Source organism: Meleagris gallopavo, chromosome 1 (assembly GCF_905368555.1).
Source record: "Meleagris gallopavo chromosome 1, MGAL_WU_HG_1.1, whole genome shotgun sequence".
NCBI classification, from domain to species: domain Eukaryota; kingdom Metazoa; phylum Chordata; class Aves; order Galliformes; family Phasianidae; genus Meleagris; species Meleagris gallopavo.
In genome coordinates, this window is record NC_139404.1 from 185,263,543 (window position 1) to 185,289,845 (window position 26,303).

General features: G+C 40.7%; 1 protein-coding gene across 5 annotated transcripts in view; it reads right to left on the reverse strand.

The window, feature by feature from the left end:
- Positions 1-3,385: 3,385 nt before the first annotated feature.
- LOC100550530 (N-acetylated-alpha-linked acidic dipeptidase 2) overlaps positions 3,386-26,303 on the reverse strand; it is a 36,286-nt gene continuing 13,368 nt past the window's right edge. For all 5 annotated transcript variants that reach the window (XM_085216400.1, XM_085216399.1, XM_031552100.2 and 2 more), the window contains 13 exons: positions 25,504-25,597; positions 25,126-25,224; positions 22,971-23,056; positions 21,059-21,178; positions 20,588-20,670; positions 18,372-18,435; positions 15,599-15,666; positions 13,118-13,209; positions 11,831-11,921; positions 10,920-11,184; positions 7,028-7,109; positions 5,880-5,972; positions 3,386-4,506 (listed from right to left, as the gene is read on the reverse strand). In XM_085216400.1, coding sequence (XP_085072526.1) covers positions 4,317-4,506; positions 5,880-5,972; positions 7,028-7,109; positions 10,920-11,184; positions 11,831-11,921; positions 13,118-13,209; positions 15,599-15,666; positions 18,372-18,435; positions 20,588-20,670; positions 21,059-21,178; positions 22,971-23,056; positions 25,126-25,224; positions 25,504-25,597 — 1,427 coding nt within the window. In that variant the 3' untranslated portion in view covers positions 3,386-4,316. The remainder of the gene's footprint in view (positions 4,507-5,879; positions 5,973-7,027; positions 7,110-10,919; positions 11,185-11,830; positions 11,922-13,117; positions 13,210-15,598; positions 15,667-18,371; positions 18,436-20,587; positions 20,671-21,058; positions 21,179-22,970; positions 23,057-25,125; positions 25,225-25,503; positions 25,598-26,303) is intronic.

Here is a 26,303-nt window from a genome sequence, read left to right on the forward strand (position 1 = left end):
AAATCACACAGAGAATTACAGACTGGTTAAGAGGGGAAGGCACCTCTGGGTTCACCTGGCCCACCCCTGCTCCAGCAGGGACACCCAGAGCAGGGTGCCCAGGGCCATGCCAGGCACCTTCTGGGGGAATGGTTTACAAGGGGAATGGTTTCAAACTGAGACAGGGGAGGTTTAGGTTAGATATTAGGATGAAGTTTTTCTCTCAGAGGGTGGTGACACATTGCAACAGGTTGCCCAAGGAGACTGTGGATGCCCCATCCCTGGAGGCGTTCAAGGCCAGGCTGGAGGTCTGGTGGCTGGCGACCCTGCACATAGCGGGGGGTTGAAACTAGGTGAGCACTGTGGGCCTTTTCAACCCGGGGCATTCTATGATTCTATGGTACTAACAATAAACTTGGCTTTAATTGTGAAGTGTGCTTCTTTCTGCACATAACAAGAGTGGGAGGATGCTTCAGCTTTATCCCACAGCTGTGGCAACGGGTGGCAAAGCTCTGAGCTGTGGGCTGCAGGCAGTATTTCAGGGCATGTGGGAAGTGCCAGAAGACTGAAGCTCAGCTGCTTTGTTCAGCAGGGAGATGCTGGTTTCAGGAATATCAGAAGGGAAAAGTGAGGGAAAAGTGATCTCAGAGGGAGCGAAAGCTTTCTGGGCTCTCTTCGCAGCTGACTCTGTTTCTCCAGGCTGACGTCCTGCTGCTTGTGGATTACCTAAGGATGTGTTGCCACAACAGTCGCTGCATCCAGCAACCGTGGCTTGTCTCCTAAAAATACAACCAAGTTTGGAGGTAATGGGAATGGCAGAGTCAGGAGTGTGTCAGCAGCTTTCTGTCAGCGAGCAGCCTAGCAGAGCACATCTGGGGAAGCTGCCATGTAAACACAGCAAGTCTATTCTTATCTGCTGCCCTCCTGTGAAATGCTTTTCCTGTTATCACCTCTCCCGTTCTTTCCTCTTATGGAAGGCTGTAACACATTCTTACTTGAACCAGGTCCAGCTCCTTCTGCGTGAGGTTCCTCAAATCCAGTTCTCCTCCACTTGGGAAGCTCTCCAGGTTGGATCCATCAGGAAAACCAGTTGATACTGACATGAGTTGCCTTGGCTTCATGGATTATAACTGGCACAAGCAAGTGTAGAAAAAATCCATTGCAAGATCCTAAGCCTTTCTGTGTTTCTCCCAACAACTGATGCCAGAAACTGATGTCCCTGCTGCACTTCTCTTGAAGTTCAAGTCTAGCACGCTGTATACTTACAGCTGAGTTACAGGGTTAAACAGGAACCACATGTACTTTATTGGTGTTACTTTAGGTCTCAGGCATGTAATGGCAATGCTCTGGTCTTGTTGCAGCTAAATTCAGCTCCTACTGGTTTCCCTAGGGATAGTTGCTGCATGGTAATGTGTTTCTCAGCAAGGAGCAGGTTGCTTTGGTTTGGGTCACAACAGCACAGCAGACACAAGGTTTTTGTACTTTACTTTTGCATTCAGTGCTACAGTGTAGTCCATGATGTTCACCTTCTTCCAGGTCTGGTAATGGCACACTTAACTGTATGGCATTAAAATCTCATGGCTGAAAGCATGAGAATTTAGAGTAAGAGAGGAAACTAACAGGTCATGGTGAGTACACTCTATTCCTCCCTGCTGAGGGCAGCTCTCTCAGTTGCTTTTGATGCCTGGAAATTCCAGTCTGCTTCCTTGTACTCTGTTTCAGAGTACAGAGGTTATTTTCCCAGCAACCTCACAATCACAGATTCCTAAAGCAAAGCAAAGGCACAAAGCAGGTATGTTTAATCTGCTGGCTGGAGGTGTTTGGTTCTCTGCTGCAGCAAAATCATGGGCAGTCCACATGGTTCACATTCTCTTGGCACTTACAAACACGAAAGATGTTACAGGTCGTCTATAGAAGAAGGATTGAATTATAGAAATTGGGTCGGTGCAGAAGTCAGCATATACAGCAACGGTACTGATGGTGACCATCTGCTTATCGGGCTGATTCATAGCTTTAGGACCTTCCTCTTGCAGTGCCTTTGCTTTAGTAGGTACCTGAGTTACACTGCATGGTTTGTTTTGGTTTGCTTTTATCACTCTTGTAAAAGAAGGCAGTTTGAGATCAGCTGAAGCAACCTGACAGATTGCTTTGGTTGGATCCAAACCATGGACAGCTCGAGGCTTTGTTCTAACAGATGAACAACACTGTTATTCAGAAGACTTACAAAACCAGAAATTACAAATCGATGGTGTACTTCAGTGGTCAGGATAGTGGGACAGGGAAACCTCAGTCTCACTGCTCCACAAAAACAGTCTCTTGATGAATGTCTGTGTTGGGAAGGGTTATTAAACCAAAGCATTACAAGTGTTGAGAGAAGCACTGGTCTCACCTAACCCCAAATGCTTCATCCACAAAGGTACCACATCAGCTTCTGTTTTCATTAAGCTTAAGATCTGCAAGATGTTTTTGGAGATTATTTTAAATTAATGCCAACTTTAAATTCCTGTGAGTCTGTGAGCATAAGCCATCTATAAGTAAGTGTTTGGGTATCACCATCCCTTTATAACATAACAGAGGAAGGGAAAGAGATCTAAGCTCCACAGAGTTTTCAGGACATAGCAGGTCATAATGATTCATTCATTCACACATAATTATCAATGAAGTTGAGAAGTGGAAGGAAGCAATAGATTTTAGCTGGGCACTCTTTGTACTGCTTTGAATAGTGCATGGAAACCACAGGAGATGACAGGTTATTTTGCAGTGGTGAGGTAATGGCACAGAGCTTTGCAAACTTGCACTGAAAGTATATGTGTACTGGTGGAGCATTTGTTCACTTAAATGAGAGGTGGTTTATTTTATTATGATGATACCTGCCAATTATGAAGAAATCATGCTACTCCATATATTTCTTTTTTCTCTGTCACATCCTCTGACAGGCCCTAGGCAGCGACCACCAACAGCTGTTCACGAGGAAGGGGCACCAGTGGCTTTTCTTCCACCATCCAAGCATTGGAACCTCTCCCTGGGGAACACTCAGTTACTGTCCATAACATAACATAAATTGATGAGGGAGGAAGAGCTACCCAAGAAAAGGGAACAGTGACCAGAGTAGTTATGGATGAGTCACCGTTCTTCTTGGTAGCACATTCCCTTGAAACCAACACCCTGAAGGATTGAACTACTGTAATTTCTGGCTCCCTTGTCTGAATTCAAGACATTTGGGCTGAGAATAACCCTTGCTGAACTGAAAAAGTTGAGTCTGCTGCCCTGTTTGCAGTTCTGTCTGTTTTAGCACCACATCTGTTTCGCTCCCCATAAAACAGAAAGCACTTCATTCCCACAACCTGCAGAAATTTATGGTTGTGAGAAAAGCTGTATCATACTTTATACAACAGAAAGAAAAAAAAAAGGTTATTATCAGTTTTATTATTGGCTCCCTCACATTTGGGAATGTGATTTAATAAAATTCTAGCAATTGTATTAGTTGTAAAGCGGATGAGAGGTACACTTAGAGGCAAATGAAACTTTTTAAAAAATTAAACAGTTTTATACAGTTTAGACTTTCAATATCTAAAGTGGATCTACAGGAAGGAAGGAAGGGGACAGACTCTTTAGCAGGGACCGTAGTGATAGAACAAGGAGAAATAGCTTCTAGCTTAAAGAGGGTAGATTTGAGTGGGATATAAGGAAAAAGTATTTTACAGTGAAGGTGGTGAAGCACTGGAACAGGTTGCCCAGAGTTGTGGTGGATGTCCTGTCCTGGAGACTTGCAAGGTGAGGCTGGACTAGGCCCTGAGCACTTGATCTAGCTGTAGATGGCCCTGTTTATTGCAGGGGAGTTGAACTAAATGACCATTAAAGATTCCTTGCAACTCTAAGGATTCTATTATTCTACATGCAGCTCCTGATGGGAAATTCTCTCTTATCAGATGACAGCATTACTCCATACACTCCAGCCCTACACCAATAGTGTCAGTGCTGTCATCCACCCCCTTCAACTGGAAGGGACATCACTTTGTGAAAGAGCTCTTCCAGGAGAAAAAAAAAAAAGAAAAAAGAAAAGGCAAAAGCTGCCACTGGTTTGAGTTTGGCGAGAGCATCAACAGGAGCAAGGATGTCAGTTCTCAGTTATCCCATAATCTCTGTTTTCCAAAATGCAACTACAGGATGGAAGTGCACAGTCACTGCCCGAGTGGTGGAACCTCACTGTTCCTGAGTCTTTGTGTAAACCTCCAAGAAAATGCTTTTGAAGGTTGGGAGCTCAGGCACAGCAGCAGTTAGTTGAGGCTGGGTCACTGCAGTAGCCTGCCTACAGCGCATTTTCCCAGGCCATCATCCTATGCTACTTCTTTCAGTGTCTCTGCAGCTGCCTGCACAGTGAAGGCTGCAATGGAAATCTGCCTCTTAACTTCTTCCCAGGCTCCTTGATGATCGGTTTTGCTTTCAATATCAAACATGGCATCATAGATACCTGGGAAGGACTCTCCAGCGTACTTGTTGTGGCTGCTTGGAGCGAAGATGACATGTCTGTGGGGAAAAAAAAAGGTGTATGTATACTAAGTAAAAAAAATCATGAATATTATGTGCATTCATTGGGGGAAACTGTAAAAATGTGTGCTACAAAAAGTAATAAAGAATTACAAGAAGACTAGAATTCACTAAATACACAGGCAGTCTTGCTGGAACTGTCGTTAGAAAGACAGAACAGACCAGCCCATAGGACTAACTCTACAGGGAAGGGATCAGGTTTAGCACAGGGAGCCTTCTCCTTGGGAAAACACAATGCATTTGTCTAATTAGGAATGAAACCTCGTTAGGAACTTTTGTAAATGAGAGCTCAACAAATATGCTGAACTAATGTAACAGTACAGAACATGGAATAAAATAGCAAATGGGTGTACAACAGAAGAGAAAAAGTACCTGAGTCCCAAAAAATAATGCAGCAAATAATTGGTAATTGTGAGATCTGGGAAAGGAATGTGGAAAACTATGGGAGAATTGGTAAGAAAGGCATGGATTCTTTAGAGAAGCAGTAATTACATGGGATCCAGAGTGGACCAAATCGTAACTTACATATTTTTTTTTTATAATGAATAGTTGCAGTCCTACTTTTAAATTTTATTCATAAAAGGTAAAAAAGTGCATTTGTAGTATGTGAAAGATGCCCCCCAACTTGAAATAAACACTAAGTCAATGTTCACAAGAAGATCTGCAGAAAACAACCATTTCAATGTTACACAAGTGTGAACAATTTATTCTAGGAAGACGGAAGCCTGAGGGACTTCTGGCTTGGTGCGAATGCCATCAGCCAGTAAGTCAGGTGCATCCAGCCATCAGATGTATCCAGCCATTGGAAAAAGGGGGATATTGTGAGCAAAGTGAGGCAGTTGCACACCTGACATTGGAAGCTAGCTTCTGGCAAGTGGAACTAAGAAATGCATTGGACTTCTACAGAGGGTACGGTCGGTGGTGAATCGAGCACTGCCTTCCTCCAGACCCACAGACTTGTACAGAGAAAACTTTAATAACAGCCAGTTAAGGATTAAAGACAACAGCAAGCAACCGAAAGTGGGATGGACAGGACTCCACGGAATAGCTCATGGGTTATATAAAAACTTCACAGAGTATCCTGGCTAACAGAGTGCTGGAACTGGGAAGACCAATTAGGGTGTTGCAGATTGCAAGTTCCCAACAAGTCTACTACTTGCTGAATTATACCTAAAACAGTATCTGTTCAGCTATGATGCCTACATACAGCCTACACAGGAGTTAAACTGGCTGGCTTGTTAGAGTGGAATTCATCTCCAAAATCAGCTTGGACAGCCAAGAAAATTAAGAGTTAGAGGACTTAACTTAGACAGTTAAGGAACTGGGACAAGTTAAGAAACTTATTACCTCACCTGTAAAACTTTCTTCCTGGTAAGCCAAGAGGATCAATGAAAGCTCTTTCTATAAACATCAGCTGATCGTTCATGATTCGCACTGCAACTGGGCTGCAGAAAATGGAAACAAGATGCATTTCACATAGTGAGGAAACATGACTGCTCCTTTCCATTCAAACACTGCTCCTCTTCTTTGGATAGAAGGTGAAGCTTTGCAAATAGTGGCCTCCAGCCACTGCACCAATAGGGCCTGTGAGTCCCATAGAAACATTAGGATTGGAAAATGCCTCTAAGATCACACCCAAACATCAACCCATCCCCACCATGCCTACTAACCATCCCTCAGTGCCACACTTCCACAGTTCTTGAACACCTCCAGGGACGGTGATTCCACCACCCCCATGGGCAGCCTGTGCCAGGGCCTCAACACTCTGAGAAGAAGTGTTTCCTAATATCCAACCTGAACCTCCTGTGGTGCAACTTAAGGTCATAGGGCTGCCCCCTAGGTTTTCAAGCACCACATGAATGTTTTATATGCTCTCAAGCATCACTCCATCTCCTTTAGGTGTGCTAAAAAGTATAAATATTTGTGACACCTACAGCATTCAAGCATAGGTGTCTAAATACAGAGCTCAGTCCAACTTTAACTTCCACTGCTATCTGCTTTTCCATTTATTACAATAATTGTAATGACAAACTGATATTTATAAGCTCTACAGCTGATACTATTCATCACTGAAAGCAGAATTAATCCTGGCAGATATTGCCTGTCTCAGAGTTCAAGGGCTCTGCTCTATACTAATCAGACAGACTCCCTGTGCAGTCATTGCCCTCGCTGCCCAAAGCAGATGTGATTAACTGCCCCTTCAAAATACTAATTTTGCTCCATTAAATATAAAGGGAATCAAGACAAGTAATTATATCTTTAAGGTGGCTGAAAACTGAGCAAGATAAATATCACCCCAAGGAGAGAAAGAAATGCAGGCTGCACTAGGAGCAAATCCAAAACTGACAAAAAGTTCAGCTGGTCTGCATTTGTAACTTTTTCCAACCAACCAAAGTCTGATGGAGGGTTTCAGGAGTACCCTGGGACAAAGAAGGGAAAAACCAAGAGATGAGCTTTTACCAAAACGGAGATACACACGTCCTTATGTTTTCAGACTTACTCCTTCCTGTCCACTTGCTCAAGCCTCCTGTGAAATTCAGCAGCAGCCTCCGAGAAGTTCCCCACGGCAGAAAAAAGAGGATCTGAAATGGGAAGGATTTAAACAACTTCAGACGATCTGCAGAGCCCAGTACACCTTCCATTTAACCAGGGAGAGTGCAACTACATATGTTTGGCTGTGCTGCTTGCATTAGTTTTCCTGTCTCTCACAGAATATATTACTTTCCCCAGTGCAGGCTTGGAAGAGCTGCACTACCAGCAGGAAGATGTGTGCCACCCACATCACTGCTACCCCAGACTGCCTGCTACACCTGACTGCACGTTTGGTTGCTTTCTCCAGCTCTGCCCCTGGCAGCCCATCCAACCCCATGCCAAGCTGAGCCACAGAAGCAGCAGACCTCCTGCTAATGACAACATCAGCAGCAATGATTTCCCCGTGGAAGGGGCTGTTTGATACAGACCTGGGGAAAAGAAGCAATTTCTGCAGCAGATTTCTGTAGAACAAGGTGGGTGCTGTGAGCAGAAATGACCTCACCAAAACTCGCTACACAGAAGGAAGTTTCACAACTTGCATATTTTGCCTACAAGTTTCAGAAATCTTTAGATGATCCGGAGTATCATAGAATCTACATAAGTAGAAGCACAGATTTTGCCCCTGCAACCTGTTTATGGACTGTGGTGTGGAGTCACCTTGCTGGGGAGGATTTGCACTTGTCCACGACTGCACTTCCCCGGGGCAATAGTTATCATCTTGCCAGAGGACAGATGTCCCGCTGACATCATGGCTGCATTGAGGCAGCAGATTGTATTTCAGAAGCAGTAGGAGGGGATTTAAGAGAAAAAGGAAAGGTCATCTGAAAATATATAAGAGAATTTGTGCTTGTGTTCATGAGCTACTCTGTGCTGCCAATTTTGTTTATTTTAAAAATTATTATCCCTTTTTTTTTTTTTTCTTTTTCCCCCGCAGGCCTTATTTCCCAATAGCTCATTATTACACGTAAATATTTCATGAAGAAAAGGCTTCCAGCATTCATTGTTGCAGAGGAACAGCTGAAATGGTAGCACAAAGGCAAATTAAAAACTTCATCAACTGTTTTGAAGGACAATTATGTGATTTATTCAGCTTTAATTAACAGCTTTCTGACATTCGGAGATGTCAATAAGCAGCTCCATAGAAATGTTGGGTGAAATGAATTTCGATTTTCACAGTAATGTAAAAACTACATCTTTATTGCAATGCACTCTGGTCCCACTGAATAAACATAAAATGAGAATCATAGTTTTATCTGAGAAATATTTTAAAACTGAAATCTGAAAGGCATCAGAGGAGAGACATGAAAATAATGAAAAATAATGAAAAGGTTACAAAATGTGCTTTGTCAAAGTGCCCCATCTGTGAAGTCCTTAAGGAGACAGTTTAGTGACAGGGTAAAAAAGCCTCAAAAATCGCTTCTAGAGCCTACCTAACATAGTATATGTCAGTATAGTATATGTATTCATCATTTAGAAGTTAATTCAGGCAAGTTCTAATGTGAAATGAGAAAGAAAAACAAACAATGGAAATAAAAGATTTAATAGAAATTTTGGGAGATGTTCCAATAGTGGAAAAAGAAAATCCAGTCTTGATGTTTCCTCATACGATATACTGCAGTTCTCACTGAATTAAATTTTTCTGTTGGGTAAACTCTCAGTCCCAACAACTCATCAATATCACAAAGGGCTTCCTTAATGGCCTCATGGCAAAAAACAACATCACTTCAAAATGGTCAAGAGTTTTCTACCTAGGCCATTACAGGAAGTTTTAAACGTCTTTTTTAGGTTTCCCCCGAGTGGGGATTTGATTTGAATTTCTTCACATTTCAGACAACTCAAAAGAGGACTACATGAAAGCTAACTTATGTCTTCTAAACTATGATCCATCAGATACCAAATGGGTTAGGAGTGACCAAAAATCCTCTTTGGTACAGAAACACAAGGGGTGAACAAGGCAAGGAGAAAGAAAAAAAGAGAGGGAGAAAAAAGAGAATGACTGTGGAAACTATCCAGAGAGGTTTGTCCAGAGAGGTTGTGGATGCCCCATCTCTGGAGGCTTTCAAGGCCAGGCTGGATGTGGCTCTGGGCATCCTGATCTAGTGGTTGGCAACCCTTCACGTAGCAGGAGGGTTGAAACTAGATCATCTTTGTGGTCCTTTTGTACCCAGGCCATTCTATGATTCTTTCTGAGCTTGTGATCCACAGCATTCTGCCTCTGCCATTCTCTGTGCCTCATTACAATGTGCTCACGTGCTTAGTAAATGCATTTATGCAGAAATTAAAGGGCTCTGTTGCCCAAAAGTGGCACCCAGGCATTGATACAGATAGTGGAATGAAGCAGGTTTCCCAAGGTCACATTAAGCCTTTTACCCAGGTCTCTCAAACTTTAGGCAGCTGCCACCAATATTTAATCTGCCTTCACAGAATCACAGAATCACAGAATGGCCAGGGTTGCAAGGGACCTCAAGGAGTAGAGGGGGACAATCACCTCCCTGTCCCTGCTGGCCACCCCTCTTCTGATGGAGCCCAGGATACCATTTGCCTTCCGAGCTGCAAGGGCACACTGCTGGCTCATCTTAAGTTTTTCATCCATCAGGACCCCCAGGTCCTTCTCTGCAGGGCTGCTCTCAAGAACCGCTCCTCCCAGTCTGTATGGATGCCTGGGATTCCTCCGGCCCAAGTGCAAAACTCTGCACTTTGCCATGTTGAACCTGATTAGGTTCACCCGGGCCCACCTTTCCAGCATGTTGGGGTCTCTCTGAATGGCATCCCTTCCTTCTACCATGTCAACCGCACCGCTCAGCTTGGTGTCGTCAGCAAACTTGCTGAGGGTGCACTCGATTCCGTCATCGATGTCATTGATAAAGATGTTAAAGAGCACCGGTCCCAAGACAGACCCCTGGCGGACATAGCTCGTTGCCGGCCTCCACCTGGACATAGAGCCATTGATGACCACCCTCTGTCTGCGGCCTTTCAGCCAAATTCTTATCCATTGAATTCGCATCCCTCCAATAAGGAGATAAGGATGTGGTGGGGGACCATGTCAAAGGCCCTGCTCAAGTCTGGGTAAATGACATCGGTCGCCTTTCCCTTGTCCACCAATGCCGTCACTCCATCATTGAAGGCCACCAGATCGGTCAAGCATGACCTTCTCCTGGTGAAGCTGTGCTGGCTGTCTTGGATCACACGCTCATTCCTCATGTGATCAAGCATGTCATCCAGGAGGATCTGTTCCATGATCTTCCCAGGCACAGAGGTGAGACTCACTGGCCTCTAGTTCTTGGGGTCCTAATTGCTCCCTTTCTTGTAAATGGGAGTGACGTGACCCTTTCTCCAGTCATCCAGGACCTCACCTGACAGCCACGACTTTTCAAATATAATGGAGAGCGACTCGGCAACCACCTCAGCCAGCTCTTCAGAACCCTGGGATGCACGCCATCTGGCCCCATAGACTTGGACACATTCAGTCTCATGAGGCGGTCTTGGACTTGCTCTGCCCTTACAGTAGGGGGGGATTTGTCTTCTTTTTTTAAGGAAGAGAAAATAATCTGGTCACAGGTGAGAACCAAGTTGATACTATCTCTTTGTTCTGCTTTTGATTCTGGTTCATGGCTGCTCACCAATACTGTAATAACACACCTAATAGTATATGAATGAACATTATTGTAACTCAATCAGCTCTAAACAATAACGTGTTAATTCCAGTTAGGTTCAGAAAGATCTTTTTTTTAGTGGATCTTAACATGATAGCAGGTTGGAAACAGAAAAGGAATTCGGTTTCAGAGAGAGAACAGATATATCATGTCATTGCATAAATCCAATTGACCCACTCAACAAATTCTGCTTTGGCTATTACTCACCAAATGATACTCTGTATGTTTCCAACTGTTCTTCATGTTTCTTAGCCAATTTATAAATTCTGTCGCTGTATCCTTTTAAGGACTCTCCATAGTCTCTACAGTCGAATGGAATAACCTGGGAATCTGCAAGCTCATAAACCAGTTTGCCTCGCAGCTTGGCAATTGCTAGCTGTTTCGTGAAGGTGGGGTCATAAAATTTTTCCACTAACTCAAAGGTCTCGTACACAGTGTGATAAACAGGGTAATTGCTGAATTTGTCTGTTTTCTGAAAAAAAAAGAGCAAGTTAATTTGTCAGTGACTACAGTTAGGGTTGTATTGCTGCCATGATGTTCTGCACACCTTCCAAATCAAAAAAGCTACTTCTTACAAAACACAATTTACTCTGCTTCCCTTCTTTTCGTGTGTTTATCTTCAGAAAATAAAGCAACCCAAATCTACAGGCTGTCACACAAGAATAAGGGAGCAGGTTTCCTTCTTCCCACCTATGCAGACCTGACTTCAGTTCCCTTGTACAGACATAGCCTTCACTGATTTGGAAATCAGTCTGAAGTTTGGGATCACAGAAATCCTCAGTCGTGGCCCCTATGAATATTGCACAGTTTCCTGAACAAACTCCAGGTGGATGTATATATTAAGGGGACTACTAATAGTACAGTGGAATGAAATCCACCCTCCCAATCAGATGCTATAAATATACTCCTGAGAACTTGATAGCCCATAAAATGTACACATTACAGTAACGTTTTATTCTCCACGCCATTAGGTTTCTTGTTAAATTCTAAAATGGTACTGATGAGTCAAAAACGAGCCAAAAATTCACTGAAGCTTTTTTTTATTAACTATGAATAAATGCTTTTAAAAGATGACTGTTCAGCACTACTGAACCTCTCAGAGCAATCTGTTGGCTCACCCTGTTCTTGGTGTAGCGGACTCTGCCAGATGCAATTCCCAGTCGCTGGAAGTAAGCTTCAAAATCACTGCCTGATCCCAGTTTGTTTATTCTGCATGTAGAAAACAGAACACATCAGAGAGGCAGTACTTATTTTATAAAATGGTGGTAATGTATGCAAAATGCAGATTTTCATAGAAATGGAGGTCAAGGCTTCTGAAGGGCACACCAGGGACGTTAGTCAGATTAGAGAGTAGATGAGCAGCAAGCTTAATTACCCTAACCGATTTTATTCCAGCACACTAATCCAGTATCTGGTATTACTACGAGGATCTCTTAAAGGTAGCATCCCTGATTGTGACCACATTAGGAAAAAAATGAACGTGGCGTGCACGAGAAGTGTAGATTTGCATCAGACAAGCTTCTGCAATCTTAAAATATTAAATGCTTATTCCCAAATTAAAAGGAATTGGGAGGCAATATATGCAAAGACAGATGTGCTTACATTCTTAGAGTATTCCACAGAACAAAGCCTGGCAAATAATTTCCACAGCAGAAGACATTAACTTTTGTTACTTACAAGTAAATATTGCCATCTGCTGGGTAGATGTTGCAAGACAGAGAAAAAGCAAAATAATAGTATCAGCTAAGAGGGATTAGATCTAGTAGGTTTTTCAAAAGGAAGAAATCTTAAGTGAGTTTAATGTGTCTAGAAGAACATGTTACCACGGCTTGAAAGTTGATAGGGTCATCCATGCAGAACATTTGGGTCAAATGATACAGGGGCAGTTCTATTTGCCTTATGAGAATGTAAGATTTAGCCTTACCAGTCTTGGGCTTAACCAATGTGCTGAGGTTTTAATATCTTCACATATAGATTTTTAATGTATAACATCTACATCCATTGTACAAACAAAGAATAAGTATCATGAGAGCTTTTTAATTACTGCCTGAGGCAATTTCTTTCAACAAAGTACTTGCTTAGCATAATAGTCTAAGAGTAACTAAACTATACGTTGATTTTTTCCCCACCCTGCACTTCCATGTTTGCTTTCCAAAATGTTTTTCTGTTCAAAACAGACTTTCAAAGAGCATGAGGTTTTTTTTTCTTGTAGTGGACATAGATGTCACAATCATTCAAAAAACAGTCATGACATTTTATTTTATTTTAGATATTGTTAGAGACTTCAAGTACTAAAAGATTTTTGCAGTGCTGTCAACAACAGCACATCCTGAAGAATTCCAGAGAGGAGCCATGCTATGATACAACAAAAACATTGGGAAAGTGAAAACAGATTAATTACTTACCTGGGATAACTGTTATTTTCAGGTGCAGGGTCTTTCTCAAGCCAACTCTCATAAAGAGATTTATTTTCATAGCCTTCATCAGGGCTTGAAATCTGGAGAGGAATACATCATAATCTCATTGGAAGTACCTCAAAGTCAAACAGGTATCAAAAGAGACCTTAACCAACATCACTGCTGTATGCAAGGAGGCACATATACCCTGCTTACTGCTATATACAGTAACATCTCACAGGCACCTGGAGCCAACCACAGGCAGAGGGTAGAGCAAGACAAAAGCTGTAAGACACAAAATTAAACCCATCTGGTTTAGGAAGAAAGCAGAAACATACTTGGGGTTTCCAGGACTTTTTACCAACTTATTATAGCACTATGTATGCACGTGTACAAATGCACAGGATAGTACTGTGGAGCTGCTCCAGCTGTTCACTTCTCAGCTGGCAAGAAGAAAAGACAGCCCTAAGCCATCACAACTTCGCACACAAAACAATGATGTTCCCTCAACAGGCTGAGCCTGAAATTGGCATTTCTTACAGGAAGCTTATAAAGGAATTGTGGCCTAAAGTAGTGTCAGTGGAACACAGCCAAGATTGGAGCCCTGTTGTGCAAGACACACTTATCTTAAAAAAAAAGTAAATGGATAGTTATGTATCCATGATGGAAAATTTCGACGCTAGGAAATTCGCTGTCCAAAGCTGCTAGAAGAACTATGGCAGAGTTTCACGTAAATCAGAACCCCTGGCCCAGGTCTCCAGCTATGCTTACCTGTCTGTGACAGCTATGGCTAAAGCTACCATTGTCTTTCAAGTGTAAAATTGGTTATGATCTGCACAAGATTGGGATTTTTCTCTCTCCGTCTTTTTCTTTTCTTTTTTTTTTTTTTTTTTAATGCAAAGCATAAATGTGCATGGTTAGATGCATAATATTGTTGAGTCTTAATACAGCATTGAAAAACATACAGACTCCAAAATCCTTGAAAATCCTAGGAGATCTGACCTCTAAAATTATGGCAACAGTTAGCAGAAAAAATAACAACTTTGTGAAGCAGTCACTTGACTGCTGTCATTTTCAGGGCATTTCAGTAAAGTTTTAAGGCTAAATTGGAAATGGCATAACAGGAGCAAGCTGAACTCTTGACATAGGCAAGTGAAAATGCTTCATGCTCTGTCGGAGATGTTATTCTAACAGCTCTGGTCGTATCAAAACCACTGACCAGAGTTTTCATACAACGCTAAGAACCTTATAAAATGAACTGTTCACTCTAACTTAGATTTAAATCTGGAATCAGATCCCAGGAGAATAATGATGTTCAAATCCTTATATAAATTTTATTCTGTGATGCTAGAATCGGTGAGGGAAGGAAAAGATATATCACATCTCTACAATGTTTATCAGTCACCTGTACACATGTTTCTATGCTACCAGAAATGGTGGCCTAGGTAGAAGTGATCTTTCAACACATTGCCCTTAGTATCTCTGATTTCTCTTCTTCGGTCCATCAAAACATCATTTTCCTTGGGGAAATCCCAAAAACTTCTATTAATGATCTTACAGGGAAGGTCAAAGGAGTAGGAAGGAGAAGTTTCACAGCAAAAGATATGTGGTCACTGGAGGCCACTTGGGACACATCAACATTGATAAATTTGAGGTGGTTTGGAATTGAAAACTATCAAATTGAAGCACTGTAAAAATTGAACATGATTTTATCTTCCATGGGAGGCAGTCACCAGTCAAGGAGTAAGAAAAGATAGCCAAAAATTATTCTCTAGAAAACTGTGGCACAAAACTGAAAAGAAAAAAAAAAAAAGAGTATATAGAGAAAATGCATTGTAAATGAGATTCTTCAGAGAGAGAAAATAAGTCTTTCAGCCTTGTGATAATTTGTGCTGAGAGTTAAAAAAGCAAAGGAGATATGATCTGACCACTTGTAGTAAAGCAAATCCATACAACTGGCCCACTACAAAGCCCATTCAGTCCTCTGATATTTATTATAGTGTTTCAGAAGCTCAGTGAGATCTGAAGCTGATTCAAGGGGATCTGAGAAAAACTGGTATCTAGCCAATGTGAAAAGAAATAGATTTTAGATTGTAATAGATTGCACTTGAATGTCAAATGCAGTTTATTTCCTTGCATGCTTACAAGAATTGATCTTGCTTAAGTGTTTTCTTATCTCAAACTCATTTATTTATACAATTATCTATATTCCAAGTTTTATACAAACATATATACAGTTATCTCTACATACAATTATTTCATTATATATTGCAAATAATATTCCAGTTATGTCAGCGACACATTTCAGCCTTGCTAAGAGTACTAGGGAACTGTGAGCCAGGATTGTGTACCACTGAGAGAATTTTAGTAGGATCAAGATTGTTTAGCACTGCTATAAGACAAAAGCAATATTACTCAATAGTCCCATTTTATCCAATAAATTTGCGCATTCTCAGAAAATCAAGAACAATAAACATTCTGATTCAGTACCTCTTTTGTTAGATTATATATCAGTTTGTAGAGAAGAGGGGTGCAGTCAACTCTTAATGTGTAGTTGCCTGAAAATGAAGCACAGACATGGAAATCTTCCCTCCACATACAATTGGCATTATCTTCTTAATGGATTAAGCCCTGCAGTCCTTTCTTAGACAAACTCCTTCTCAACTCCAAGGCAAAAAATTTAGATCTTTCCTCAGAATACACACAGAAACAGACTGTTTATTTGGTCACACTTTGTAAGCTCCTGTTTCTACACAACAGTAGTGCACTGGTTATTGAACATGTAAAGTAATGTAATGAAGCTTCCCCATAGTTCTAGAATATGCGCAACTATCCTTCATCAGCTACTTGTCACTCATTGACCCTGTCTCTCACATGCTCCCAAAAGCCTGCATTAAACAGAATGCAGTGGTAAGTGGGTAAGTATCTCATAGGGAAGCTGTCAGTCATAGCAGCAAGAGCCCCACTGCAAAGAAACTACTGTCAATGCTGAGGGAGACAGGTCTGCAAAGCAACCTTTTCTGTAGTCACCCAACAGTAGCTGGGCAAACATGTGGACAACTAGAAGGGTGAGAAGGTTTTGACATAATGAAACATCAGAAAACTCTGTTATTAGGTCTTGTTACTGCTTTAGACCTGGGGTCATCCACTGCATGCTCACAAGAGTGAGCGTTGGACTAACAATTACAGAAAACCCAACAACAATGTAAAAAATTCTATATAACGTTAAAATCACTTGATAACATTAATAATGTTTCCAACAAGAGTCTCTATTTGAGAAGTGGAAATTAGAGACACAAAAATACTCAAAAGAGTGACTTGCTATTCCTTTTATGGATTTTCAAGTCTCAAGGCCAATGAATAGAAAGAATTTGCTGTTCAAAACATGGCACGAGAAGCACTATAGAAAATGCATGGTGATAAAAAAAAAATAATTCCCAGAGTATATGGATGTTTTGGCTCTACAGTGGATGCTTAGAGGAAAGTGAAAGACACCCAAATACTTAAAACAGTCCACTGATGATGGTGCTTTTTTGCCTTATTACATCTCTTTCCCACTGGTTTTACTCTCACACTTTCTTTAATGCAAAGAGCAAGAGACACGTTTGAGTAATGAGGATTTGGAAGAAAATAGTTAATGCAGCAGCAAGTTGGCTGCAGATCAGCTGAAAAAAATAAATGTGTTACAATCCATGCTGAGAATATGAAGCAGTTGTAAAGCTATTATTTCATCCATAAGATCTAAATGTGAATTTCTGCTCCACTTTTTCCACAGCATGTACACTGTATAATTGAAAGAACAGCTCTACTGTCCTTACACCCAACCTCCAACACAGCATTTAGAAACTGGGTTTGCCTTTTCTTTCCTTCCAATCCTTTTGTGACAGACAGAATGTTCAGCTGACAGGAGTAAGAAGAGTTTTTAAATGTGCCTACTGATATCCATTTTATTCACACAGAGTAAGCTCAAAATGGTTGGGTTTAACATGGAAAAAGCAATGCCAGAAAGAACTGAGAATACGGTGCTGAACAGATTCATGGGGCTCTACTGATGGAACTCCTCCCCTACAAGGACAGGCTGAGAGAGCTGAGGCTGTTCAGCCTGAAGATGAGAAGGCTCCAGGGAGACCTGAGAGCGGCCTTTTAGTGTCTAAAAGGGGCTGGGAGAAAGAAAGGGACAGACTCTTTAGCAGGGTGTGTGGTGACAGGACAAGGGGAAATGGTTTCAAACAAAACAAGAGGTGATTTAAACTGGATATTAGGAAGTTTTTTACGATGAGAGTGGTGAGGCACTGGCACAGGTTGCCCAGAAAGGTGGTGGATGATGCCCCATCCCTGGAGACACTCAAGGTGAGGCTGGACAGGCTCCAAGCACCTGATGGAGCTGTAGGTGTCCCTGTTCATCCAAGGTAGTTGGACTGGATGGCCTCTAAGAGTTCTTTCTCTTCCAACTCAAACAATTCTATGGTTGTATGATAATTTCAGCACAGAAAACAGCAAATGAAGACCTTCTGTAACAAAGCTCAGAATAATTAAATGATATTATTCTTGCTACTCTGATTTAGGTCATTGTGCTTGCTCTAACTTCCCAAGTCTAGTTTCTAAGCAGCATTCCTGTATGCCAGATTCTTCGGAGAATCTGAAGGACACAGTAAATTAAATAACTGTGGGTCACTTTTTTTGTGAATCACTCTGGAGAGCTTATTTTTCTATGACAGCTCAGGCATATTCTGCAAAGAACTCTGCACAGCCTCCCTTCACAGCACTGCACAAAGGGGTGCACCCCATCCCAAAGCAACAGAACGATTTCCCAGACCTACAAAACACAACCCCAAGGTTTTGACAGTAATTGCCCTGTAACTGTAAGTATAGTGTCCCAAGATACTACACTTCCACAGTAAATGGAGCTGGAGCTGTATGTGTAAGTCAGCCATACATCAACAATAATTGTATAATAACTGCTAAAGCAGTTAAGAGAGATTTAAAAATTCAGACTGCTCAGTTCATTTGCACAGAACACTGAATACAGAGGAGGCCTTCTGGCTTCCAGATATGTGGACTGCAGCTCATGGATGGCACTACTTGCAACAAGCAAGCAGCATGAGGATTTGAATTGTCCTCTCCCTCCATTTCATTCTGTATTTGCTACAATTACTGAATATTACATAATTGATGTTTGCTAGCTCTGGATGCAATAATAATACACAGTGAATTACTAAAACTGACATCCATAAAGTAAAGTGAGTTTAAAAGTAAGACACACCTTCTATAGAAGAATCTGTGTTGATGTACGCCACTGCTCGTTCCTGGAGGACTCTGGCATTTTCCTGGGGTTGTAAAAGTGTAATTATTACCTTCAGTTAGTGACATTTACTCAAGAGCATATTAAGTATACTAGGTGGGCTTTTTGTTTGTTTATTTGTTTTAACCACATTACCTTTAGAAAAAAAGTCAGGATAAGTAGCACAATGTTCTTCACCAATTATTGTGATATTTGAGGATGGGTCAATGATCTCAGCATACAACATTCACTCTTGCTTCTGGGACTCATTTTTTTCTGGAAAGCAACCAACCTCTCATACTGGAGAGAGTCCAGATGGGTCTTGAATATCTCCATAGAAGGAGACTAAACAAATTATCTGGGCAACTTCTTTCCTAAGCTCTGTCACCCTTACCATAAAGAAGCTCTTCCACATGTTCATATGGAACTTTCTACGTTCAAGTTTTAGGCCACTGCTCCTTGTCCTATCACTACACACCACTGAGTAGAGCCTGGCCCCATTCATTTGCCTCCCACCTCCTTTTAGATATTTACAAACATTAATCTGATCCCCCCTCAATTTTCTTCTCCTCAGGCTGAACAGATCCAGGTTACTCAGCCTTTCCTCATACAGGAGATGCTTCAGGCTCTTTACCATCTTTGTAGTCCTCCACTGGACTTTCTCTAGGAGATCTCTGTCCTTTTTGAACTGGGGAGCCCAGAACTGGACACAGTATTCTAAATGTAGCCTCACCAGTTTTGCTACTGATATCACGTTCCAGTATTTAACTGAGTTTTAACAATGATAAAGTGGGTATTGCTGTAATTTCTACACTCACTCATTTCTAAAAACAATGAATCAAAGCAGTTTTGAGTCAACTACGTATTGCTTTCATGATAAATACTTACACACATATGCTTAATTTTTTTGCAAACCGGTAATTATTTTTGGAATTGGTATTCTAATCAGGAAGTGGTATGTTACTAAATCTTGGCTTTGTAATAGATATTCTAATTAGGTTAGTAATTGATACTTGATTCATTCAATTTATAACCAACTAATTATTTTTAAATCATGCGAACTACAAATTAGCTTGATAATAACTCGATGATGCACTATCTTCAAAACAAACACTAGAGAAGATTCTGGAGGAGAATATGAAGGAAGAAAGCAATCTTGTATGTGCATACATGGGGCCATGCATATGTGGAAAAGCATATTTGCAGCATAAATTCCTTCAAGATGTGTTTATGTAACAAAAGGATGTTGCCACACTTGCAGTCTTTGTTACAGAGAAGACAGTAAATATAATGGATTAATTTTCCCCAAGATTTAGTAGATGGCAAATCTGGCAGCTGCAGGAAAATGAATGTAAGCTGTGAGGAAAGTCTCCAGAGAAAATAAAATCTAATTTTGGTGTCAAAGAGGAGGAATGCGCACCACTGAGACAAAGCAGGAAAACAATAACAGAAAAACATCGAGGTTCAGATACGAGTGGTGCTTAGAGGCTTCTAATCTACTACAGCTGCCATGGAGTGAAATAGTGGATGATAGATTACTGGCTGTAAAATTATTAAACAAAAAACATTACAGAGCAGCAGTAGTAATATGAGAATAAGCATACAAAGAGCTAATCTATTCATTACTGCTCAAGAGAATTAGATCTTTTAAGTATCATGCTTTCAGACACCTCATACTTAAAAGAATTGTTCTTTTTTCTCCTGATAGCATCTAAACATGCCCAGATACATAGAGAAAGAAACCATAAATAAAATATTTATGTACAGTACACTTTTGTTACCACTGGAATTCAGGAGAGGTGAAGTTTTAGTACCAACTCCCTCCACTCAATAAATAATTTTAGAGGTAATTTATATTATGTTTCCTTTATCTAATATCCCATAAAACAACATTAAGGGGCACAGTGTCTATTGCAGCTGGAAGCAAAACATCATTTCATGGGAAAAAAGGTTAGTGCAAGTCCAAGGAAAGAGAAATCTCAGCTTTGTTAACAGACGAATGATGCTGTTTTATGTTTCTGGTTTTGTTCTGCAATTTTGTGTTCTACTGATAAATACACTAAATAAAAATATTTAAGTATTTTCTTTACATATTTTGAAAGCAAAATCCAAGTTCTACAAATACACCTCCATAAATGAAATTTTAACAGCAAAAAAATCTGTTAAATGTTCCAGTGCTAATAAACCACGTTATTTACCTCAGCCCATTCTGTGGAACCCAGCAATCCAAACTCCTCTGCATCCCAGCTAGCAAAAATGATAGTTCGCTTAGGTCTCCAACCTGCAGTCACAAAATTAATTTTCAAGTTTAATTTCGCCACAGTTAATTGAATCACTTTAAAAAAACAGACTTAATTGAAATAGCAGTAAAAAAAAAAAACAATTCTAGGTTCTTTAGAGAAACATATTACTGCAAAGACATTTTTCTTAATGTAAAATTTTCATTTCGTACAACTAAAATAGTGATATTACACTGACGAGAAAGATGAGGGAATAAATTCAGCCAACTAAGATGCAATGCTGCATATGCATCTCTTCAATGAAATATACAACCAACTTTCTGTAAAGGTGAAGCTTAAATCAAAGCTGCTACTGGGAATATCCATCACAATCTCTCAAAGCTGTTCTTTTCCATATCCATCACTTTAAGTCCATAATAAGTAAGTTACCTTCCATCTTCATTTTACCAAAACTTCGAACGACCTCTTGAAGAACAGCTGCACCCGTACTTGGATCAATGCCACCAAATACCCAGGAGTCTCTATGACCTCCTAAAATAATGTATCTATCTGCAAACAAGCACACAATATCAATCCTGACTTAAAAATGCATTTAGGTTATTAGCATTTCTATTGATTCCACTATTATTATTCAACATATTTGTCAGTAACATGGACAGTGGGATTTAGTGGGGGGACTGGAGCATCTCCCCTACGAAGACAGGCTGAGGGAACTGGGCTTGTTCAGCCCGGAGGAAAGAAGGCTGTGAGGTGACCTCATTGCAGCCTTTCAGTACCTAAACGGAGCCTACAAACAGGAGGGGAATCAACTCTTTGAAGGGTAGATAACAGCAGGACAAGGGGAAATGGTTTTAAGTTGAGGGAGGGAAGATTTAGGTTGGATATCAGGGGAAGTTCTTTACAGAGAGAATGGTCAGGTACTGGAACAGCTGCACAGAGAGGTTGTGGATACCCCATCCTTGGAGGTGCTGAAGGCCAGGTTGGATGGGGCCCTGGGCAGCTGGTCTGGTATTAAATGTGGAGGTTGGTGGCCCTGCATGTGGCAGGGGGTTGGAGATTCATGCTCCTTGAGGTCCCTTTCAACCCTGGCCATTCTGTGATTCTGTGATAATGCATCCTCACCAGCTTTGTCAGTGACACCGAGCTGCATGGTGTGGTTGGAGGAGTGGGATGCCATCCAGAGGGATCAGGACAGGCTGGAGAGGTGGACCCATGCAAAGCTCATGAAGTTCAACAAGGCCAAATGCAAGGTCCTACCTCTGGCTCAGGGCAATTCCAAACACAGATATGGGCTAAGGGATGAATGGATTGAGTGCAGTTCTGAGGAGCAAGTATTCAGGATGGAGAAGCTTGACATGAGACAACAGTGTGCTCTTACAGCCCAGAAGCATCAAAAGCAGGGTGGCAGCAGGGTGAGAAAGGGTACTGTCCCCATCTGCTCTGCCTTTGTGAGATCTTGCCTGGTGTAGTGCATCTAGGTCTGGGGTCTCCAATAAAAGAAACACAAGGATCTCTTAGAGTGGGTCTAGAGGACCATGAAGATGATCAGAGGGCTGGAACATGTCTCTTGTGAAGAAAGGCTAAGGCAGCTGGGATTGTTCAGCCTGGAGAATTGAAGGCTCTGGGGAGAACTTACTACAGCCCTTCATTACTTATAGGGGGTTTATATGAAAGATGAAGAAAGACTTTTTACAAAAGCATGCAGTGACAGGACAACAAGTTAAGGCTGTAAACTAAAAGAGAGTTAGATTAGATATAGGGAAGAAAATTTTTATTGAGGGCAGTGAGGTCCTGGCACTGATGCCCAAAGTTGTGGCAGCCCCATCCCTGGAGGTGCTCAAGGCCAGGTTGGATGGGCCATGGGCAGCCTGAGCTGGTGGGGGGCAACCAGCCCATGGCAGGGGGTTGAAACGGGGTGGGTTTTACCGCCCTTTGCAATGCAAGCAAATCTATTCTACACACTTTTTGAATTAACATTCTTTTATACATATCCTGTTTACAATAGGATGTTAAGGTCCTAAATCATAACCAGTTTTCTGCGCTTTGCATTCTGTCAAGATTTGCCAGACAAAACATATTAATTATATAAGCAGAATCCCACGGTAAAAGGACAGGCATGTAAAGAATTATGTCTATCATTTCAGCATTATAATTCAAGTATATTTTTGAGAATGCCTATTAAAAACAGTGTAGTGGAGGGATGGGACAAGCTATTAAGGATTTCTCAGGTTCCAGTACTATCTGGCTATCTTAGAAAGTGACTTTTTCTTGCAACCTGATGACAATTTCACCAAACACCAAATAAAGAAGGAATTAAAATCCTCAGGCACCTTATGCTCACCTGGTTCCACAGCTCCTCTGATGATACCAATGACGTTGTAAATTCTAGCAACTTTATTGCTTGTATGAACGTGCATTCTGACTTTTCTGAAATGAAAAGCAGTTGGTGTAACCATCTCTGAGAAGCTCTGAGAAGTAAGTAAGAAAGTTTAAGTTCCTGTTTTGCTTTGTGTGTTCAGCACTTATCTAATCCATCATGCTGCATCAGCTTCCCATTTCTTATTTCAAGTTAAACTGTTGACAGAAAGAGGCCTACACAGGTCAGCCTCTAAAGTTTCAAATGGTGACAGAATTTATTGAATTGTTATTTATAGGTGACAATTGGTCAAATATATGTTAGAGCAGGAAACTGAAAAGTCTACGCAGTAACTAAAAATGAACCTGAATTTTGACCAAAATGATAACTGCAGATATAAATATTTTTATAAAGAATACACTGTGATTTTTTAGCAAAACTGCATGAATTGTGATAGAAGTTGGAGAGATGGTCATAATAAACAGTTAAGCACAAATAGACTGAAATCTCTGTTTAAGACAGCAGATCAAAGTGATCAAGATTTGTCAAAGCAAAATAATATATTAAAAAAAAACTTCTCATGAAATTTCATAAAAAGAAAGGGAATTCAGGTACTATTCAGCCCCTTTTAACTTATAGAAGACACAAAGAATGAAACAACACTAATTTGGCGTCTGGCAAAACTCCAAGAGTTGCACATCTTTTCAGCAGTGAATCTGCATGGCTGTTAAAATTGAGACCCACTTCTCAAGACAGCTACTGGATCACTGCCCAGAAAGTAACTGGCATCTGTGGCTTGAATATGCTTATACTTGCACATTTCCATGCGCAAGTGTCTGTCTACCTAGACTCAAAAGTCTCCTTTTCATATGGAATTACTCTGATAGAAAAGTATATGCAGGATTAGTCTTTATTTACAAAAACTACTTCTCCTATAAAGTGGGAAGATGTTAAGAAGTGCATTCAAAAATATTTCCTTTGCATACGTGTTCACAATGAATCATGGTAGTTCCTTCCTAACTATTGGTTTTATTACTCTTGAAGACATTCAAAACATCATCTTGATTATGCTTTCTTATTTTTTTCCTACTTAGTTCATTTTCAGATGGTGTTAGAACAGAGAAGGAAGGAATAAAGATAAATGAAGTCTTTACAAAATTATATAGTGTCAAAATAATATCTTGTTCTGCAGGAGTTTGAACAGTGATAACAACACATCATTTTCACACACTGTTCATTGCTACTGACCAATCCTCATAGAGTAAAATTGCATGTAAGCTGGAATTATTTTCACATGATGTATTCCCATGTGAAACCAATCTTAACTTTTTTAACGCTGTTTATCAGTTATCAGATATCAGGAATGCCATGACAGTCCCTGACAGCCAGTCAAATCATTGACTTCCAACCACAGCTGTTACAGGGGCTTGGTGTGCTTGAAAGTGATTCTCAGTGCTGGACACCTGACCAGTTTTATTTCTCCATTAGAGATGAAAAAAGGTAAAGAGCAAAATACTATTGCTAATCTAACAGTTCCAAGTTCAATTTTTCCCTAATCAAATTAGTAAGACATTGTGCTTCATTTTCTTATATCCTGTCATTTTTACAGACTTTTCACCATGGGAACTACCAGCTTTGGGAAACAGTTGATGGACTCACAAACCATTCCACAGCTCTTATGTTCAAAGAAACTCTGGGAGGCTTCCAGTGGACGATGGAAAGCTATCTAGAAGAGTACTACTTAATTAGTAGTGTTTCCCTTTTGGACATCTACAGATTGGCTTAACTATTTTCCCCTGATCATTAGAAACATGAAAGAAAAAGTAATAGATAGATGGACTGGATATATACTCTTTGCATCTGTCTATCCATTTACATTGGGGAACACTGAGCAACACTGTAGTTTTGACCATTTACCTCCAAATTCTAATATTTATCATTGAGTGTTCTCCACTAAGAATGAAGTTAATTTATCCAGGGCAGAGTGGCTAGAACTAGATTTGAATTCAAGGTCCCTTTCATTCAAAACCATTCTATGATCATATGTTGCTATTAGGACACCTCTGGTTGTATTGCTTCACAATCTTTTTCTTGTGGACATTTTTGCAGTTTTTATGAACAGGTGAGTGTTAAAACAGACCTTGTTGAAAAGTTGTCTACAAATCCTGGCCCTACGTTATATGACACATTCAGAGCTCCCTTCCAGGTGCTGTCTGGAGCTGCAGGTCCTCCCATTGCACTGTTAAGTGAAAACCAAGAAAAACAGTTGAGCAGTGGGCTAAAAGCAGAAAATCCTTTAATAGCTGCTGCACCTAAACCAAAGTGGGCTTACAAAATTCTTAAAAACATCATGCCTGAAACAGATTGCTCCAAAACTTTGAAATTTCTGAAGCACATGCTACTACAGAATAACAATAAATATAAGTAACTCTACAGATTTTACCATCTTAGAATAAAAAAATCTCACAGTACATTTGTGAATGCTAAATTGTGGTGAAGAGGACTGATGTATACTCACTGTAATAACACTTCTGCATCATGATATCCAATGGGATGAACTGGGATTTTTGGAATCCCTACACCTTCATTCACTTTGTATCGGAAAGTGTACTCTAAGAAACCAGAACAAAATATCCATTGTATAGCATTCTTATCAGCTTTCACCAAACTAAACCAAGATTTCTTTTGATTGATGCAGCCACATATCACTCACAAGCATACATCAATTCCTAAATCATTTCTTATATCATTTCTTAGATATTGCTTCTAGAAAACCAAAACGTAATAAGAGAGTCACAAATCCAGTGGTGCTTCTGAAGAGGTCTAATGAGGATTCTTAAAGAGACTGACTGCATCACATTCAGAGAACATTCAAGCTGAAAACATCCAGACACTGGAAGAATTATGCATATCAGACACACTTCTTTGTTTCTAACCTTGCATGGGCATCCACTTAAAGTTGGTTGTAGAAAGAGATTATTGGTGTAGATGAATCCCTAATCTGAATGCACATTTGACTGAAGGCTAGATTTGCTGTCCATCTACATTATTATGTCTCTTCAAAGCTGAATGTGAGATAACCAAGCTGGTGTTTGCTTTCTGCCAGATTCAGAAGACATCCACAGATACATTTGGGGGTTGGACTCGATGATCTCTAGAGGTCCTTCCAACAATTCTGTGATGCTGTGATTTACCTAATTTGCAGATTTTCACTGTCTCTCTGAATCTAGTGAGCCACACACAGCCTGCCCTGTTAGGTTTGCTTTTTTTCTATATGGTGTGTGTGATGCCTCCAGTAGTGATCACACAAGCCAGTGA